Source organism: Dysidea avara, chromosome 2, assembly GCF_963678975.1.
Source record: "Dysidea avara chromosome 2, odDysAvar1.4, whole genome shotgun sequence".
Classification (NCBI taxonomy): domain Eukaryota; kingdom Metazoa; phylum Porifera; class Demospongiae; order Dictyoceratida; family Dysideidae; genus Dysidea; species Dysidea avara.
Window position 1 is genome coordinate 31,140,084 of NC_089273.1, and position 14,957 is coordinate 31,155,040.

The 14,957-nt window shown below is 37.3% G+C and overlaps 1 protein-coding gene across 1 annotated transcript; it reads left to right on the forward strand.

Annotated features, from left to right (window-relative positions):
• The first annotated feature begins 1,658 nt into the window (after positions 1 to 1,658).
• On the forward strand, positions 1,659 to 10,729 carry LOC136247060 (uncharacterized). The gene is made up of 2 exons (XM_066038667.1): positions 1,659 to 1,814; positions 9,363 to 10,729. The coding sequence occupies exons 1-2, from the start codon at positions 1,745 to 1,747 to the stop codon at positions 10,610 to 10,612; spliced, it is 1,320 nt and encodes a 439-aa protein (XP_065894739.1). The 5' UTR covers positions 1,659 to 1,744; the 3' UTR covers positions 10,613 to 10,729.
• The last annotated feature ends 4,228 nt before the right edge of the window (positions 10,730 to 14,957 follow it).

The following is a 14,957-nucleotide window of genomic DNA, read 5'->3' on the forward strand; positions in this document are numbered from 1 at the left end:
CACCTATAACTCGATTATCAAACACACTAGTTGTATGAGTTTGCCTGTTAAACATAATGACTTTCACTGTCTGTATAAAGGTAAGCCTTTGGGTGAGTTCGAGGCGAGCTAGGGTTGGAGCGAAGTCATCATTATGTTTAACAGGCAAACGTCAGCTTAGCATTAGGGTTAGGGTCGGGTTCAGCTGTGGTTTCTTCTTCACTGGTATGGGTTAGACTATATAGTATTTTATATTTGTAACATTTAAATAGTACAAAAACAAGAGTAGTAGCCAGTAAGCACCGGTGGTACAGTGGTAGAGCGTGGGTACTCCAAACCTGGATGTATGGGTTTGAGCCTCGGTCACATCACACTGTATTCCTTCGTTTCTTATACAGTTATAGTATACCTTTTTGTTTGTTTTTTTTAAATACAATGACCGACTAAATATCAACAGCGTAACTTGCTATTTTGTCCTGTGATCTTTAATGCAATTTTGTCTAGCTTTAATGGGGTGCTGAGTGTGATCACGACCATAGTAAGATCTAGTTTGGCGCCGCCCGCCCCTTCGCATAAAGTAAGGGTCTGGTGAAATACGGATGGCTGCAGATTCGAGGCTACCTAGGTCCAGTCATGGATTTTTTCTCCTTTCTCCAACTTTTCAAACACACCTTAAGTAGCTAAAGTCTTTGAGCAGGCTGTAGGACCAGGTGTCCTACAGACCTTCAGCACTTGTGCTCAAGCATTAATAATAAATACAGATACTAAATCATTTCTAGCGCCCAGATTCGGCGCTAGCCAATTAGTGCATGCCAATGACGTTCACACAGAAATCGCCTTGGCAACACAATGCTTTTGTTCGAATTGAAGTGCAATCATCTGACGTAACAATCATCACGTGCGCTGTTTAATTGAAATGCTTAGGTATTTGTATTTCACTAGACCCTTACTTTTGCGAAGGGGCGGGGGGGCGCCAGACTAATGCACCTATCGATGTATTGCCCCCCCACCTCGGGCGTAAGTGGGGCTTTACAGGGGGAATTGACAAGAAACTGCTGCCCCACTATGGGGAATTTGACGATCGTTCAGTAAGCACCCAAATATTTTTTGTTGTAACTTGCTTCGCTATGTCAAATTCCGAGTAAAACCCGCGTTGCAACTGGGGCCAACGGTGGGGATTTGACACGATAGGTTTGCCCTACTATGGGGCATTTGACATTCGGCTGTGTCAAATCCCCACTATAGCCCCATATATGCCCGAGGGGGGGGGGGGGGGGGGGGGCAATACATTGATATGTGCATAAGTAAGATCCTGAAATTGACTGGATCTCCCTGGCACTGCTGTAGGTCTATAGATTTGCGACACTAACACTGTTGCAGAATGAATAGCTTAACCGGCCGAAACTCACCAACTTGTGATTTTGGGGCCTTATTCCAGCGTGTTATCATGACTGAGCAACCAGACTTTACCTCTTCGATTATGGTTTTCAGGAGACTTGACAAGAATAGTAACTTAGCTTTGACCATACTACCTTGGCATGACTTTGACCGTGGTCGCAAATCGAACTACACTACAGTCACACTGTCACTCGCTTTTTGTTATGGCTTTGACAACCACGCAAACCAGTCTACTCATAGTCTACTGCGATACTAATATTTTCGAACACTAATTCCGCATAATACCGGTAATCAGACACCCTAGCATTTTGTGGTTCCCCTTATTTGGCAACCTCGTTGTGAACACGTAATAATTGTACTAAGGAAGATGTCGAGGAAAAGGTCGACTAGAGAAGCAGCCGAAAAGAGTGATGATTTGATTTTGAAAGCTCCTTCTGGTGAGTGGCTACTGTATGTGCGTACTGATTTATAACGTAATGAATGATTCATCGTACAAGAAAGGCACCAACGCCTTTTTAGAAGCCTTGGCGATAATGTTGCCGTCGGGCTTAATTTAAAGTTGTGTATGCTGCCGATATGGTAGTCCATTCGGTGATTGTGCTCTGTAGTTTGTGTTTACCGATGAAGAAGTTCGCTACAAAAGCGGACACCATTGCGCGTATTAATCTCGGAAATACTGTTGCTCAGTATTAACCCTCACCATACATATAATTTTACTTATATCTTCACTAGTACAAAAGCGCTATGAAATAGCTCTACTGGTTAGTTTGTAAAATTAGGGTCAATAAGTTGAAATGCCCTGCCGGCGCATTCCCTTTCCAACTATATATCCGCCATTCAATTCGCCGTAGAATATGTCCTTCTACTATAGCTCATTTAAATTGCCATTCACTGTTCTTTCCGATTCTAGCTTTGAATCTGAAGTATCTATCACATGTCACAGGCTATTTACACTGTAACAAAGGAGTAGGCAGCCAAAGTTTCTGTCTTTTGTGATGAATAGTTGTGGAGTTATAGCGATAAGACAGTTGGAACGGGAATAAATTTGATATGTACATCAACAATACGACAGGTAGTTGATCGTAACTCATGACTGAAACAAGCTACAAAGACAGTCAGTCTGTTCACCATGAACGGGCAAATTGATCAAAGTGTAGTGTTTTCCCTGTATGTCTCGATGCAGACAGGCCATTGCAACAATGACTATTGGCTCATATAAAAGAACCCACAACTCATGTGCCTTACGCTGTTTGAACATGAAACAAAGATATTCTTACTTCCCATGAAAAAGCAAATCTGATGGGTATAGGTTTTATTGATTTGAGCTTTGTTTCAGTTTCACTTAGCAGTCACAAAAGTATGGGGGGAATTTGCTGCACGAAGTTGATTCAACTCATTTTGGCATGCCAATATTTCCATGAATTGGGCTTCTTCCCGCATCATTGTACTCGCAGAGAGTTGCTCTACACATATCACATCCGGAAAGTTACTAGATGGACACAAGGTAGAAATGCTACACAATTGTTTACTAGTTTCAATAGAAATGTAGTGTTGGGTATGTATAGGCATTTTTCTTCTGGTATCCGGTATTAAAAAATCACGCTGGTTTACGATATTTCACAATATCCTGTAATGCACATTTTTAATCAAGCTGGTATTGTTTATTTGTGATAAAAACAGTCAACTATTAATATGTGGTTACTATCCAAAGTTGGATGTACAGGATTTATCTGTATATTATAACAAGTAAAAGCTAACAGCTAGGTTATAAATTTTGCTAAGTGTTGTGCAATATAAGTAGGCTGGCACCTGAAACCTCACTAAACCATCAACACATAGCGCCAAAGATCTGTATATGTCTGGCTTCCCTCATAGCATAGGTACCACTTTAAAGCGACACTGTCAGTATTGTTTACATTGTGAAGCCATTTAAGTTTATGACACCATATTACTTAGTTGACATGATAGTGAGATACAGCTGCATTTAATAAACACTACACAACAACTTGAGCTATGTATTACAACAAGGTGGATGGTTGGGGAGTGACTATCACAGAGCGCAACACAGCGGGGGATTGCTGTGGAGGTGCCTGTTTATTCATGTGCCACACTGTTAGTGCAGTTGGGAACATATGCTAGGCTGTATCTCACCTGCCTAACTGTTTCTTGTTATTTCACAGGATGTGAAATAATGCATGGTTGAATGGCTTCGATATGGATGGAGTATCCCTTTAATAGCAATAGAAGTGATGTTATTGTGTGTGGCCTCCACTACACTATCCAGACAATTAGGTACCACAAATATTTTACAATTTGGCAATTGGAAACAGTGGAAATGGAAACTGGAAAAGGAAAACGGAAATGGTCAAATCGCCACCCTAGAGTAAAACTCTTGTTTAGTGGCCACCTCTTAAAGACCACCTTCTTATAAAGATCACCTCTGTACAAAGACCACATTGTAATTAGATCTCAAAGGTGACTAAGGAAAACTGCCACTCCATGGTCACCTTTTATAAAGACCACCTCTTCCCATTGCAATAATAGCTAGGTTCCAAACATCCTACGTATGTCATGACCGCTTTACCTAAACAACTAAAAAGACTGTAGGTTCTTGAGGTCATCATCTCCTATGAGACCTCATTTTTTTTGTTGATACAGTAGGTTGTAGTGTACTAGCTACATTTCACTTATGACACATTTTGGTACCATAGTATTATCTATGCTGGTACAAACTAAGCAATGATGGTATATGACTTGAGTGAAGTGTGGACAAGAGATGGCATTGATATGAATCATGAAATACATGTTTGAAGCTTACCATGTAAAAAAGAGGTGGTCTTTATCAAAGGTGACCACAAAGTGGTCCTTAGCCATCTTTGAGATCTAATTACAATGTGGTCTTTGTGCAGAGGTGGTCTTTAATTAAGAGGTGGCCACTAAACAAGAGTTTTACTCTAGGGTGCATTTATATGACGATTTGACCATTTCCGGGTTCCATTTCTTTCCACTGTTTCAGCCATCTTTGAGATCTAATTACAATGTGGTCTCTGTGCAGAGGTGGTCTTTAAGAGGTGGCCACTAAACAAGAGTTTTACTCTAGGGTGCATTTATATGACGATTTGACCATTTCCGGGTTCCATTTCTTTCCACTGTTTCCAATTGCCCTTATAGTTACATGCTCCCATCAAGACTTGTTGTATTTGCCAATGAACCTCTAAGTGTCCGCAATTAGCGAGGTGTTGTACTGTAGTGCTTGCCGTGTCTGGGAATTGTGCAGTGTCCGTTTTATGGAATAAAGAGGTGTCCGCTATTGAGGGGGCATTAATACACACAGGTATTGGAAGTTGCATTTGGGACTTTATTAATTGTCCGTTATAAAGAGGCTGTCCGCCATTCAGGGGTATCTGTTAAGAGGGGCTCCACTGTAGTGTTGTTTGCCATGAATAGTTTAGTCCATTCCCAGTTTGATAGCGGAATGATATTGCTTCTAGTGCTAGAATGATGATGTTGTTTCTAGTGCTTCACTTTGTTTTCTATGGTTTTGTTCCTTTTTTACAAGCATGACCACAAACATGCTGTCCCATTGTCTTGTAAGGCTTCACATAATTACTTCAGCACTACCTAATAGTCATAAAAATGTCATCATATCATAATAGCAAGAGTTCATAATATAAAGAGGGAGGGAGAGTGTCCAACACTGCATTACCTGGTCAAAACACACTGTGTTCAAAGATTGCACAATGACTATCAGCACCAAAAGTTATTAAATCACTACTGAAAGTGTGTTAATTCTATTAAAGCAAAGCACTAAGAATGCTTCCCTTTAATAAATCAACACCTATCAACACAGTAGGTGAAGCCAGGTGACGAATTTGTATGGAATTATACTAAAGTATACTGAAATATTCAGGATATGATACAATCTTTAAACGCATTGTATTTTGACCATGTAATACAGCGTTGGACACTCTCCCTATTATAAACTCTTGATAATAGTCATCATATCTTAATCGTTTTGTATCTGCAAGATATCTTGCCAGTTACCGGTTGTAGTTTATGGACAGAGTGATATGTTGGTTGTGAAGAGTTGTACATCAGAAGACTTGGAGCTATCATTAGCTAACCAGTAATGAAGTATTCATGTGGTGGGTGTTAAATAGAAACTACACATACAGACAACTTCTAACATACCTGTAGGTAGATCTGGAGTGAGAGTTTATCGTAAGAATATAGCCATTGTGCGTGGAAAACGTACTCTGTTTTGTAAAGTTCGCTGTTTGTTTCAAAATGTGTTTCTGGTTCATACTTACAGCTCACCACTATGATTGTTATATGGTTGGTAAGTATTGCAACAACAAAAACATTAGCCATGTGTATATTTCTATAGCTTCTCACAGCATAGCACTTTAAGTAGAAAACTACATATTTACCAAATAATGATAACAAATTCAGAAAACCAGCCTAATTGTTCACAAAAATCTTGTAGCATTTACTTGCTAGAACAACCAAGAAGTAATGTTACACTGGGTTCAGTCATCATAGAGAGACATTTTACTAGTATAGAAGAATTGGTACAAAATAAATGTGTGATCAAGATACTCTAATAATGCAGTCACCCTATTAGACTACTAACAGGTCACTAAGTAGAGAGTTTAGCTACAAACCAAGTTTCCATGTAGAGAATTCAGGCACCCACAAATATTTGTAATGCATGCCTACCAAGGTTGGTCCATATTACTTGGGAAGGTGTTATAGCCAGAATGGAACCAGAACGGAACCAATTAGCTTGGGTGCACTTCTAACAGCAACAAAAATCATTTGGTACACCATCCTCATGATCATCCATTGCAATTAGACACAACTTACCCTGGACTTGCCTATAGCCACAGTCAAAATTGTTTACTGTCAAATTTCTATTTAATACCCAGTAAAATTCTACCAAACATCCACCATTTATTTACTGAATGCTTCCATTGAAGGCCAATCAATGTAGCGATTTGGCTTTATTGCAACCTATGTGCTGCCCATGCACAGCCATATATATGTGTATACTTTATGATACATAAAGCCAATCTGCTTATTTTGACAGCTGAAAACATAATGGAAAACTTATGGGAGGCTATAAAAGGTAAAGGAGGAACGGAACAACGGAATAATTTAAGCAATATTTTTATTCTAAACATTTAACTAATGTGCTGTTTATACTAGGCTTTATACAGTGCTCACTTTGTAACAACTCCGTCAAGAACACAATAACGGTGGTAAAATGCTAATGTGGTGTGCTTTAAATAGAGTGAACACTAAACTATCTACTCTAGAACAATTAAACTAAGTTAAACTACTTTTTAACTCAATTGAAATTTTTAAGAGGGATGCAAAAACATGGGTGACCCCTATTATGAACCCACTATCGCTTTCGTAATACACTTCACTATAGTATGTACAAGTTAGAGTTGCAACAATACAGTGTGTAGATGTATCAATATATTGCCTCTGGTGTATCACAATAATTATAGTGATATATTGCGCGTTACAAAGTGGAGTCTAAACAATGGTCTGTGTTGTTTTTAATGTTGTTTTTAATGTTGTTTTTAAGAGAAATAAGTTTATGGCTTTCCCATAGGAAATGTATGGCAAAATTTTTGATTAGTCATAAATATTATGTCAGACTTTTGAACAAAACGTTTTTAAAATATTTTTAGGGGGTCAAGCAGTACTACAAAATTTCAAGATCATGTGTAATTGCATCCATGAGTTATTAAATGTTTTTGAGAATCCTGCTCAACGCATGCATACTATACATAATCATGAAAAATTGAAACCCATGGCCTTGGCTATTATTGGGTTACACTTTATGATGGAGGATAAGGTGTTTTGTGGTATCATTACATTCCCCAAAGCAGGAGTTTGTTTTGTGTCAATGTTCCCAAGGAAATGAAAGATATGTTGCTCATCTTTTCCATGCATGGGGAGCGTGATGGTGAAAGTTACACCTTCATACGTACGTCTGCACTTTTAAGTTATAGCCATTTTATTTATTGCCTATAGTGCTGAGCGCTAGTAGAAAGAAAATTCGCTATTACGATAGATATCAAATAGTACGGTAGTACTGTTTAAGTAGGGTTTACATCAAAAGTGACACGTGCCACCAAAAATACCGCCTTTAAAAACAAGTTTAGAAACTTCTTTTGTGACAAAAATCACCTTTATGGAATAATATTAGTCCATCTAACATCAAATGTAGCGTTAAAAACAAGAAAATGCTTACTGGCGGCTGGATATAGAACTTTTTAAAAATCATCAAAACTCAAAATTTTGTCTCACTCACTCACTGACTACAGTCGCAAGCCTAGAGCCCAAACGAAACAGTGCATGGTCACCATTTTACGCCACAACAACAAACTCACCGGTGGGATGTGCCTTTGGGGTTCCAACGAGTATTCGCCCTGTGCACCTTGTCTTTTCTTTTATCTTCAATCAGGCTGCTTGTCTTCTTCATCCAACGAAACCATATCGAGGCGTTGATTTTCCATATCAACACTTTCTTTATTAAGCAGCAACAGAGGTACCGGCACTCCATGATCTGTCACAAGATCACACCCATTCTTTATTCTACGTGTTATCACGATTACCACGCCCCTTTATGTTAGCTGTATTTGTGACTACACACCTTCAAGTTGGTAGGTTAATTCAAGATACTCTAGTCTAATAATCGATCAAAAGCACGAAAACCACACCCCTTTTTGGACAAGCACGCATGACTCGAGATACTCTAATACAGCAGTCACCCTAATAGAATAGTCACACGTTTATAGCATGCTTTAACAAAAGCTAAACAAACTAGTATATTAAAAATTATAAATTAAAAATGAAGTAGGGATCCATGCGATAAAAAGTTGTGAAACAAGAGATGAACAATGGTAGCTATTACAGCATAGCTCAGTGGGAAATCCCTACTTTGGCATTGAACTTTAAATTTATAATTTTTAATATACTATCAAAGTATTATTCACGATACAATAATATCATGATAATTACACTTTGAATGATCTTCAGTCAAATTCCAAGTATTCAAATGCATAAATAAACATGCTAAGCATAATAACACCACTGTTTTCTTATAAGTGCATTAATCGTGTGGGTGTCTGATATTTCTACAATTTTTGTTACAGCCTTGCAGCCAAACTTTTCCTTGATAAAGCAAGCCAAGTAGTTATAAAACAGCTAAGCCAGTTTCTCAAGCAGCATTTTTAGTGTAATTCTAGACCCTTTGCTAAGCGGTAGACTAATTGCGTGGGCAGCTGATAAATCTGCACAGCTTGGTATAGCCTTGCAACCAAACCTTTCACGAATAAGTAAGCCTAAAGAGTTACAAAACAGTTAAATAAACTTGGTAACAATGTTTTTAGTAATCTTACAGCAATATTGCGATAGTAAGCTGTAATTATCATATTGCGATAATGGTTTTTTGATTGCGAGTATCGAACTATCGATATTATCGCTCAGCTCTAATTGCCTGTAGTTTATTTTCCATATTATCACTATATAAATTGGAGGTGTACCGACCTCTTTATGGGCATACCTCTAAATATATTCTATTTATGAGATCATGTTGACCACACCCTCTTATTATTGGTCTAGCTGTATTCATAATGCTAGAGCAATGAAAATATGAAATAGTAACATTCCCCCTGGTACACGTAGGTGAAGGACTGTCACCCTAATAGAACAGTCACACGTATGCTACAACAAAACATAAAAACCAAATTTAAAATGAAGTAAGCAATAAAAAGTAATGAAACAAGAGATGATGATGGTATCGCAGCATAGCTCAGTGGGAAAATCCCTACATTGCCAAAGTACTAGTACCTACTATGAAGTGTCTAATGAATTGATACATTTTTGGTAGTTCTCTCTCCTCATTTGTTCCCAGCATAGCCACAAATTGTTTTATGATATTATCAAATTTTTTTTCTATTCTACAGGATGTGATCATAAAAAATCACATGATAGTTTACCAGATTGCAAACTGGCACATGCTGAAGACAATTTAAGACAATTGCTCAAAAAGGAAATTACTATACGTGAAATCTCACCTCATGTGACTACTGATAGTACACGACTTGGTGCTGAAGCAGTTGACACCTCAGCGAATCCTGTGGATAGTTACATTCCACCTGATCCTAAAAAGGTTGACACTCTACCAAGTAGTGCGGAAACTGATGGCATTCCTCTTGGTGCTAAAATAGTTGGCACACCAAACAGTAAAATGAATTTTGATGGCCTGCAGTCTAGTGGTCAAGTGACTGGCACTCCAACAGCAGCTGATGCCTTGCCATCTGGTGCTGCTGTTTACATCTCAGAGGCTGTTCAGAAGGCTGATGGCTCATCACTGATGTCTGAAAAGTGTGGTATATTGACAACTTTTTATAGGCAAATGCCATTGGCTAACATTATAACAATTTCTGGCATTAGTTGCATAGCAACCAGTTTGTATGACTATAGCCAGCAAAATGGTAATATCTTATGTAATTCTGAGAATGCTGATAGCTCACGACCAACTCCTGAAGGCACACAAGGATCATACATGCAACTTTCAAGAAATGGGTCGCAAAATTCAAGAAAACTTGGAACAGTTAGAATCAAGCATGGAAACAGTAGTGCAGTGTTTCAGTCAGCTTTTATAGCAAATGTAGAGTTGTTACAAAGTGGTTTCACTACAGGTAGTAACGTAAGCGTACCCACTTGTGTGTTATGGATAGCTAAGGAAGAGAATGTCAATTTTCCTCATCCCTATGATGCCATATTTAGTAGTCTATACAAACGAAGCATATACTTTCTAGTAAACAAGCATAATAATATTATGGACTGGGTGACAAAATTCCTTTTAGAGCAGAATTATGAAGAAGTTGATGCCCTTGAGAAAAGTTTTGTTGCAAATAATAATGCAAGCGATTCTGGGCTAGTTTTGTTAAAGAAAAACAAAGATATTACAAGTAAATCTGTTCATCACCAGCTGCTGGATTTGGCACGTAATATCAGAAATAAAGTGGATTCAGTAGAAGAAAATCTTTCAAATAGGGAAGATCTTTTAAATAGTCCAGTTCAGCAGATGCTAAGCGAAGGTGACTTTTGTACCGAAGAGATCAAGAAATTTTTAACTGGTCCTGCTTTCACAAGAAGAAGAGCTATCAATGATAACCAATTTTCACGTCAAGTTATGAACTATCCCTAAACTTAGCTATGTTACATTGTAGTAATGTTTTGGATGTCCGGATTTTAATACCCATATACTGTAAATGTATTTAATTATGTTTGCTAAATTTTGGTTTTGTTATGTATAAATATTCTATATTTCTCTGGCAATTGCTGGCTCTTGCACTGATGGCCTACCCCCATACAGAATGTACATAAGATATATTATTATAGAGTTTGTATGGGTTGGGTATGTCTTATTGCAAAACCACAATGATATGATGCACTTGTATCATCTGACTTCATGAAACAATATCACTTATTGCAGCATGTAGCACTAATGATGGCTGGAAAATACATGTGTTTACTTAATAATGTGTATCTATTTCTGTGTAAGCTATAACACTTCTGTAAGTTTCAGTAAAATCTCCATAAATTTTTACGTAAGTGATGAAAAATTTATATAGTTGCCATGTCCACAGAAAGTCATAAAATTTCAAACTTTGAAATTATGGTCAAAATTTGATGGCTATAAGCCCAGGCTGGGTCACGTAATATGTTATGATATGTGTTTTACAAAGGATTATGTCACATGATTCCACTTAGCATCATTACAGATCAGGAAAGGATCAAGCTATAGTGTATAATACTTTCACAGAGCAGTCAAGCACGCTAATACAACAGTCAATTTGCACACTCATCAATACACGTTACGGGTGATTTATCAACTATATAAAAACAATAATATTAGTAATATTTTCGATTCCATGATATATGTTTTGTCTTCAAATCTTCCCATTCCTATGTAGTTTAGTAGCATTGTGTGGTGACAAGCTTTTAAAACAAGTACAAGCATGTGACATCTACGTACTTCACAGCTTTGTCATCTATCTAATCTGTATTAACCTTGTCCTTAAAGATGGTCATGCAGCCTACACCACACCTTCATACAATATACGGTGTACAGTTAAATTTGTCCACACAGGTAAAAGTATGTGAAGGACATAACATCTGTACAACTCTGCAACATAATCATGCATTGTATTTCAGTATTTCTAGATCTTTTAAAGTGTTCGTCAGCAGCATTGATGCATTCCACATAAACAAATGCCTGAGTATTTTCAGCAATACAATTTGCAGGTACATCTAAAGTTATGCTAACAGACTGCCATTCTACCACAAACTTGTGTGGCTTCTTATGTCCTCTAGAAAATGTAATTGCAATCCTCACATTAATATTTAACGTGATTGTAATGCATAGGTACACATGTACAGTAGCAAGGCGCATATTGTGTGGCCAAGAAAGCCATCACATCACAAAATTATGGAAACAAAACTTTCATGCATAGCTATCTAGGGTGGATAAAAGCACCATGATGGTACACAAGATGTTTATAGTAGGGTGGCATAGTACATAATTTTGTGCGCTTAGTGAGAAAAACATCAACCTTGACACATAGTTATAGTGCCATTGCACAGTTGACCTTTGGTGACTGTCACAGCCATTTTTGCATTGAAAATTCATCATCCTGATGTCGCACAATATTATAGTAAACCAGTGTGTGTACTGCATAGACTCTGAAGTTCTGCATGAATAAGTCTGTTTGCTCTTTGAATTACAAAGTACTCTGTAACCAAGTAAATTTGTTTGTTGACATACAAGGATCCAACTAGAAATTGGTACCAGTTATATATGACGAAAGCAATTTTATCCTTAAACTTTAGATGAAATAGTCATGAACATATACACGGTATGTTCATGACTATTCATCTAAAGTTTAAGGATAAAATTGCTTTCGTCATAACTGGTACCAATTTCTAGTTGGGTCAAACAACTACAGCGTCACTAGCTAGTATATAGCTTAGACATTAGTCACTCAAATTGCTTAACTTTTCTTCCAGATTCCACAACACAATTATTCAGTGTCCTATACTATCCTTTTACTGTATGTTTATGCTTCTAATGACCGTCATATCATACAGTGTAGTAATAATATCAATATAACACCTTATTTAATCACCTAAAATGAATGTTAGCTGGAAGTCTTGTTAAATAAAATACTGAACTAAAATTATAGCTATACAAAGGCAGGCAGTTTAAACATCCGGTTTAAAAATACTTTCCTGATTATGAGGATTGATTAATAAGTAGATTTATGCCATAAAGCTTAGCTTGTTATTTAATCATTGAATATTTCAGGTGTTAAATGCACCCACGTAGAATAGTGGCATTGCCTCCAGAAATTAGCCAAATTGTGCACTTTTCCATAAAACCATGAAACTTTCCATATAATTATGTGCTTTGGGACACCATAACTTTGTAATCAAGTGACATAACAATCTGAAACTTTCACCATCTATTCAGCTATGTTGGTGCTCATGTCTGACCAAATTACAGGTCAATAGCTCTTTGCCATCTGAAGATATGAATTGTCAAAGTCAAGAAATTGGATGTGTGTGGAAAAATTATCTTGAAGGATCAGCAACTCCATATCTAAAAAGAAATTTCTGATACACATAAACCATATGGTATCACCAAATTTCATGCTTATGTCCAACACTACACAAAATGGCCTTATTAAAGTACTCTTACACTGAGTGAGTGATTTTCTATACAAGATGAAACAACCACATTAAACCCTGTATATAAATAAGCACACATAGCTTATTAAACATAGAGAAAATATTTCCATGTACCTGCTTTCTTAATTGTTTCAAGATATTGTTTTCCTGCAGATGCATTATCAGTGGTTATTGTTAACTGAATAATATTACTAGTCAAACACATTACTAGTCAGTAACTGTACAGTGATATAACAATTATTATTTATGAGCTGCACTGTGACTGGATTTGCAAAAAGGGATCTACCACACACATCCAATTCTATGAACTTGGAAGACCATAACATAAACCTACAATTTCTGCCACCCATTAAGCTATTTTGGTACTCACTGCTGACCAAATTTCAAGTCATTTGCAATGTCTGATGTAAAGTTATGGATTGTCGAAGTTGGTAAATTGGATGCGTGTGGAAGACCCCTTTCCGCAAATCCGGTCACACCCCTGGATAAATTGGAGGTGTACCGACCTCTTTATGACCATACCTCTAAATAAATTCTATTTACGAGATCATGATAACCACACCCTCTTATTATTGGTCTAGCTGTATTCATAATGCTAGAGCAATGAAAATATGAAATAGTAACATCCCCCCTGGTACATGTAGGTGAAGGACTGTCACCTTAATAGAACAGTCACACATATGCTACAACAACAAAAAAAAACAAATTTAAAATGAAGTAAGCAATAAAAAGTAATGAAACAAGAGATGAATGATGGTATCGCAACATAGCTTAGTGGGAAAATCCCTACATTGCCAAAGTACTAGTACCTACTATGAAGTGTCCAATGAATTAATACATTTTTGGTAGTTCTCTCTCCTCATTTGTTCCCAGCATAGCCAAAAATTGTTTAATGATTTTTTTTTTCTATTCTACAGGATGTGATCATAAAAAATCACATGATAGTTTACCAGATTGCAAACTGGCACATGCTGAAGATGATTTAAGACAATTGCTCAAAAAGGAAATTACTATACGTGAAATGTTGGAAATCTCACCTCATGTGACTACTGATAGTACACGACTTGGTGTTGAAGCAGTTGACACCTCAGCAAATCCTGTGGATAGTTACATTCCACCTGATCCTAAAAAGGTTGACACTCTACCAAGTGGTACGGAAACTGATGGCAATACTGGTGCTAAAATAGTTGGCACACCAAAAAGTAAAATGAATTTTGATGGCCTGCAGTCTAGTGGTCAAGTGGCTGAGACTGTTCAGAATGCTGATGGCTCATCACTGATGTCTGAAAAGTGTGGTAAAATATTGACAGCTTTTTGTAGGCAAATTCCATTGGCTAATAGTATAACAATTTCTGACATTAGTAGTTGCATAGCAACCAGGTTGTATGATTATAGCCAGCAAGGTGGCAACATCTTATGTATCTCTGAGAATGCTGACAGCCCACGACCAACTCCTGAAGGTGTACAAGGACCATATATAAGACATTCAAGAAATGGGTCGCAAAATTCAAGAATATTTAGAACAGTTAGTATCAAGCATGGAAACAGTAGTGCAGTGTTTCAGTCAGCTTTTATAGCAAATGTAGAGTTGTTAGAAAGTGGTTTCACTACAGGTAGTAACTTAAGCATACCCACTTGTGTGTCATGGATAGCTGAGGAAGAGAATGTCAATTTTCCTCATCCCTATGATGTCATATTGAGTAGTCTACACAAATAAAGCATATACTTTCTAATTAACAAGCATAACAATATTATGGACTCGGTGACAAAATTCCTTTTAGAGCAGAATTATGAAGAAGTTG